Genomic DNA, 5,856 nt, shown 5'->3' on the forward strand with positions numbered 1-5,856 from the left:
AGTCCCCCAGTGGGCACGGTGCTCTTCTCTGCAGAAGCAGGCAGGGTAGCCCAGCTACATTTCTGTTTCTGCTAAGAGGCTGTCACCGAGACCTGATGTCATCAGGACCATCTGCGAGCTGGAATCTGTGGCAAGAGAGGGAGAAAACCATGAGCAGGTTGGGCTGCTGGAGTGCATGGGGCTGTACTCCAGATCCAGGGGTAAGGATGAGGAATTATAGCACTGCAGGGTGGGAAGTGAACTGCTGAGAAGATTGTGAGATTAAGTAGTAACTCAATCTACTCTGGCCACACAGCAGAACAGAATCAATGTTTGGGGAGGGGGGAAGGCAGAGGCAACAAGCAAGAGCCCAGGGTGGGGATATGCATTTGTTACCTTGGCTGTCAAGGGGAACATCAGCTCCGAACCCTCCCCATGTACACCTGCAGGTGATACTGGTTGTGCTGACACAGCCATGCCCTCACTCAGCCCTGCACAGACCTTTAAATCTGCACTCACTGACTGTCTTCTTCAGCTACAGAGACAGTGTCTAGGTTGGATGGGCTGGCAAGCTGCAAGGCCAACCAAACCCACATAGGGTGGTGGTGTTGCCTTCCCAAGAACAGGGAACGCAGCAGGCAAGCAGCCATTTTATGACAGTGGAGGCCTGGAAATCCTGACTTTCCATGCTGCATGAATGGAGGGTTTGTGCAGCCCTCCCCTGCCTGCCTCAGGAAGGTGAGGGCAGCTTGCTGGCTCTGCAACAGCACAGAGCACCAGCCAGGAACACTGTGACTCTCCCCACGCCAAGTGAATCAGCCGCAAGGAGGATGGACACACATAGCAAGTAAGAAACTCAGCAGGGAACTAGTTTCCCATCCAGAAGCCTTTTTAAGCGGAAAAATAAGCTTCCTGGATGTGAGAGGAGAGCTCTATAGTGCCTGTGTGCTTCAGATCCAGAGTCCTACACATTCAAAACTGCTGTGTGCAATCTCTGTTGTGGGGATCAATTTCTGGAAACTGGATCCCAAACTTGGCCAGAGCTGTCAGTAAAGGATTTTTATGATTCTAATAAATGAGGCCCAAAGAGTGGTTGTGCTTGTTTGCTGCTAGTCTGCTATGAGAATTGGGAGAGGAGAAGGACAACTAAAGGTGAAAAAACTCCCCAAAAACCAACAACTGATCCCAAAACCCCAAACCACCAGCATCACGAGGTAAGCATGACAATATACAATATCATAGATACAGACTACTGCTGTCTCCATAATATAGGTTTTTTTCTGTTAAAAGCCACTGCACAGACAGGCTGTGGTACCTGGCTAACCCCTTGTACGTTTGGGACAGAGATAGGAATAGCTGATGCTGTGCAGATTGCAGGAGGTTCTGGAACAGTGAGGAATGACACGAGTTTTGGCTAGGATATCTGGCAAAGACCCCCGAGATCTTTAATGCTCCTGCCCTTGAGTTTTAAGACTTTACACAAAGATTTTGTTCCTGCAGCAACATGGAAAACACCTCTGAGGTACCGTTTCCATTCTTTGCAGCAGCTGCATTGTCCTTGGAGGCTGTTTTTCAAAGCCTGGCTCAGCCCGATGCTATTTAACATGAAGGTTGCATCTGGAGGCTGTCTGGATTCCAGTTCACAGAGACAAGGGACATACTCTGTTCACCAACCCCACCATGAGAGACCAGTGGCTCTGGAAACACCCAACACCCCAGTTCCTGCCTGTCATCCCCTGCCCCCAGCCCAGGTCCCAGAGCTCTTACTGTTCTGGCAGATCCAGGGGTTCTTCTCCCTGGCTGTGACTTCATGAGCCTCTGTCTCCTCCTCTTCCTCACCCTCTGAGAGCAGGTCAGAGATCTGCTGCTGCAGCTCGGGACTAATGTTATTTTCCGCCAGGATGAGTGTCCGTAGTGCTGTGGGGTAATTCTCTACCATGTCCAGCAAGGTCTGGGCGGAGAGATAAACAGGCTGACAAACAGCAGCTAGGCTGAGCAGAAAGAGGTTCAAAGCTTTGACTCCCTGCAAACTCCAGCCCTCCTCCTCTTACCTCTGCCCTCCCTTGGCTTTGCCCTCCCTTTGCCAGGCTTTCTGAAAGCCTGAGGGCTTCCCATCTTTCTATGGGAAGAATTGAGCTTGCATTTCTTGGCTCTATATAAAGAGGAGTGGAGTGCTCTGCATCCTGTTGCTCCCACATACCCAGGCTAGTCCCCTCTTACCACTGTGAGCTGGGACTCTGAGAGGAGCTCCTGTGCTACCAAGCCTTGGTCCCCGTCCGTCCACAGAGCTTTAGCTCTGACCCTCAATCCCAAGTCCAACCCCTTACTTCTTCCAAGAAAACCAAACTACAAATAGAGCTGCATGTTTCTCCCTGCTGACTTGAGGGAGATCCAGGAGCCCTAGGTCAGAGCTGTGGCTTATGAGCTCCTCCGGTGCAATGGGCCAGGGGAAGGCAACAGCAGCCCTGGGTGCAGGGAGGGAAGGGGCTGCATGTGGACTCAGGGAGAAGGATGGAGGTAGGTGTAGATCCTAGGGCCTCTATAGACAGCCAAGACCTATGCCCTTGAGACATCAGTGATGCTGTAGAGTAACTGTAGGCTCTCATACCTGGGCTGACTGGTTGGTAAGTCCTGTTCCCTCCAAGTCCAGAACTTCAAGGGTTCGACTGGAGGCCACAGCTACAGCAAGCATCCCTGCTACCTGGTCACCTGTGGGAGAAGCAAACCGGGGCTGTCAGCAGTGCCTGCCTTCCCTCTTTTAATACCACATGCCCTCATGGGCCTGGGGCTGTCATGGAAACATTATCTGTGTATTTCTGCCATCAGACAACCTCTAAATCTCAGTTACCTTGGGCAGAAAAAAAAAAAAGCTGTTAACTGAGAAAAGAGACAAGGCAAAAGTGCACCATTTTGTGGTTACAGGAGCAGTCACTGATTATCAGGAGGAACATGAAAGAACACAGTGAAATTGTTTTTATTCCCTGAGGAACCATGTCTTCCCAAATCTCCTTCCTACTCAAGGATGTGAGGGCCTTTAACAGTCCATGTAAGGCCTCCCAGATGCAGAATAAGGAGCTGAATACCTCAGTCTAGGGGGAGGTTGCAGCCGGACAGGGGACCCTGCACCAGCTGATGGACTGCCACCCTGGGAAGGGGGCAGACTTTTGGGGGTGGAAGCAGCAGGACTAGGAACATTAAAGATTGATGCTGGTGAAGAGACTCCAGGGTGTTTTCCTGACATTCCCTGGCAAGGGCCAAGATACCGTACAAATGTGACACCTTCTCTTGGGGAAAAAAAAAGGCTGCTGTCAAGTAACACCCTGGGGCGTTTCCTGCCCCCCAAAAGGAGGTATCTGGCCAGCCAGCCAGGGTCTGGAGGGAGGCTCCATTTCCAGATGGGGTGAGGAGGGGAGCACCCTGCTGATGCTCAGGGAGGCACAGCCTGATCTCCTCCTCACCACCTTGCAGTAGAGCTGGAAAGAGTTGGTTTCTATGGCAACCAGTGCCAGGCTCTCCTCCTCCTCCCTACTCCACTGGGAAGAGGAAGGAGGGAGCGCGGGGACATACTGCATCTGCCAAGCCAGCGTCAGCGCCCAGGTCTTCAGGAACAGGGGAGACGTGGAGGGTCAAACGTGACCACAAAGGCAGCGGAGCGGGCAAGGCACAACCTCCTTTCTGCAGCTCCCCACAGGACACGTGGCCACCTCACACAAGCAGAGCAGCGAGGCTGGCTTCCCCCACAGCCAAGGGCGCCTGGCAGGGTGAACTCACTGCTGGGGGTCAGAAAGCACCTGTGCAAGAAGCTGCCCCATCCTGCTGGTGAAGCTCTGTCGCCCTCCTAGAGCTCGGTCCCCAGCCACCCACCAGCACAAATCACACAAACACTGAGAGGCAGGAGTGCAACATCCCCTACGCCTCCTCCCTAGCCCCCCAGCCTACCTAGGGGATTGTAGTCCAGATTCAGTACGCGGAGCTGTGAGCTGTGAGCTACTGCAATGGCTAGGCGTCCCCAGCCTTTGCTTGTGATGCCTGGGTTGGCGCTCAGCGTTAGCTCTTTGAGGCCTGGAGAAGAGAGAGAAGACAAACCAGAGCCTTAGAGTCATGAAAGCAGTCTCAGGGGAACTAGTTCAGCTAAGCAGGGCAGCTTTGAGTCATGTACCCTGTACCCCAACAGGCTAAAGGGTTTGGTTTTGCTCTGACAACTGCCATCACATACTTCATTGATTAGTGAAATATTTCACTGCCTTCAGCAGTGTCCCTTCATTTGCCTATGCTGTGACTTCCCCATTTCGCTGCTCTCCCAAGCTGCGTCCCGCTTACCCTAAATAGCAAACACAACAGAAACAAGTAAGGGGTGGGTGAAGTGACTGACCGGGAGAAGGAGGTGGCATGAGGTGACAGGTTGGAGAGAGGATAACGGGGACAGTAGGCTCTGAAGCCTGCACCAGGGAGGGGCTGCCAGTTGAGGTAACAGCATCAGTGGCACTGTAAGCACACAGAGGAGAAGATGCCGGGGAGAGGAGGTAGAAAGCAGTTTGAAAGTCAGGGGCGAGGGGTGGTGTTACCTCAGCACATGCCAGATCTCAGCTTAACTGGCCTGCTGGCCCTCTGACCACTGAAGATCATCCCCTGTAAAGATCTGAGTCATCATGCTAAGGCTATGACCACCCAACTACACGCTTACAGAGTGCACCCACAAGCAGGGGCAATTCCCAGACACTGACAATAAAGCCAAGTGCTTGGGTGGGGGCACGCCATATATTTATGTATGATCATTACCAACACACAAATGCAAAATAATAAATTCCAAGCCCAAGCTGTCCCTTCCTCCAGTTTCAAACACTCCTGTCATGAACCAGAAGTAATCTGTTGGTCCCTGAGCTCCAAACTGCCAGCAGGACAGATCAATAGCAAAAAGACCATGCTTGCCCAAGGGAACCGCTCCTCTATTGCTTGTCTTTTCTGCTTTACTTAAGTTGGAGAGAGAAATACCTCAGCCCAGGCAAACTATAGAGCCTGCCTCCTCCAGGGCTGAGGATTTACTGCTGCATGCATCTGCTCTATGTGAAAGCTCCACCGGTCATTGTGCAGCCCAAGGCCCCTGGTGCTTACCGGACTTGGCCCCATCAGGCGGCAGGAGCCCACAAATAAGGTTGATGCCTTCATCACCCAGCATGCAGTCTCCTAGATCCAGAGCCACCAGCGAGGGGTGGATGGAGAGAGCCGGGTTGAGGAGGGCCAAGCCTGCATCTGTCAGGGGACTCCCATGGAGGCTGTGCAGGTAAAAGGGAAAATTACTAAGCACCCTTCTTCCAGGGGGTAACTAACCCAGCAGGGAGGGAGAAGCAGACGAAATGAGGATGACAAATCCTAACCCCAGGTGGAGAAAAAGCGCTGGGAAGCCTCTGCTGGGAGGGTCACCTGGCCGCTACGGCAGGCCTCCTCTCCCGGCTGGGATGAGAGGGTGCAGGGGATGCTAGCGGGGCAGGGGCAGCCCCCATCACCAGTGCAACCCAGGGTGGCAGGGCAAGGACGGGAAGACAGGGCCGTGCCCAGCTGACAGAGGCAGAGGTGTCTCCCTCCCAGCTGGGTGAAGGGTGAGGGGTTGCCCTCAGCAACGTCAAGGGCATTTTTCCTCCGACAAGACTCAAAGTCGGGGGCTGGCCCAGAGCTGCAAACCCCCGAAAAACCCGGCCCGGCCCGGGAGAGTGCCAGAGGCACCCCCCGCCCCGCTATACTCACAAGAGGGACTGGACGGAGCGGTTTGTCTTCAGGGCCTCGGCCAGCTGCTTGACTCGGTTGATGTTGGAGACGATGCCCAGGTTGAGGTTGAGTTGGGCCAGGGAGCGGGACTCGGCCGCCCCCCGGCAGACGTGC

At 53.8% G+C, this 5,856-nt stretch overlaps 1 protein-coding gene across 1 annotated transcript; it reads right to left on the bottom strand.

The window, feature by feature from the left end:
• Positions 1-9: 9 nt before the first annotated feature.
• Positions 10-5,850, bottom strand: LRRC73 (leucine rich repeat containing 73). Its single transcript, XM_010293511.1, has 6 exons — positions 5,722-5,850; positions 5,092-5,252; positions 3,919-4,041; positions 2,588-2,688; positions 1,747-1,930; positions 10-125 (listed from the first exon to the last, which is right to left on the bottom strand). The coding sequence occupies exons 2-6, from the start codon at positions 5,153-5,155 to the stop codon at positions 55-57; spliced, it is 543 nt and encodes a 180-aa protein (XP_010291813.1). The 5' UTR covers positions 5,156-5,252; positions 5,722-5,850; the 3' UTR covers positions 10-54.
• Between the last annotated feature and the right edge of the window lie 6 nt (positions 5,851-5,856).

Source organism: Phaethon lepturus, unplaced genomic scaffold (genome assembly GCF_000687285.1).
Source record: "Phaethon lepturus isolate BGI_N335 unplaced genomic scaffold, ASM68728v1 scaffold15628, whole genome shotgun sequence".
Classification (NCBI taxonomy): domain Eukaryota; kingdom Metazoa; phylum Chordata; class Aves; order Phaethontiformes; family Phaethontidae; genus Phaethon; species Phaethon lepturus.

Coding starts and splice junctions, on each gene's coding strand:
- LRRC73 (XM_010293511.1), bottom strand. CDS start 5,155: ATGCTGGGTGATGAAGGCATCAACCTTATTTGTGGGCTCCTGCCGCCT. Junction 2,689..3,918: donor TCTGGACTACAATCCCCTAG/GTAGGCTGGGGG, acceptor CTTCTCCCACAG/GTGACCAGGTAGCAGGGATG. Junction 126..1,746: donor CCCCTGGATCTGCCAGAACA/GTAAGAGCTCTG, acceptor CTCTTGCCACAG/ATTCCAGCTCGCAGATGGTC.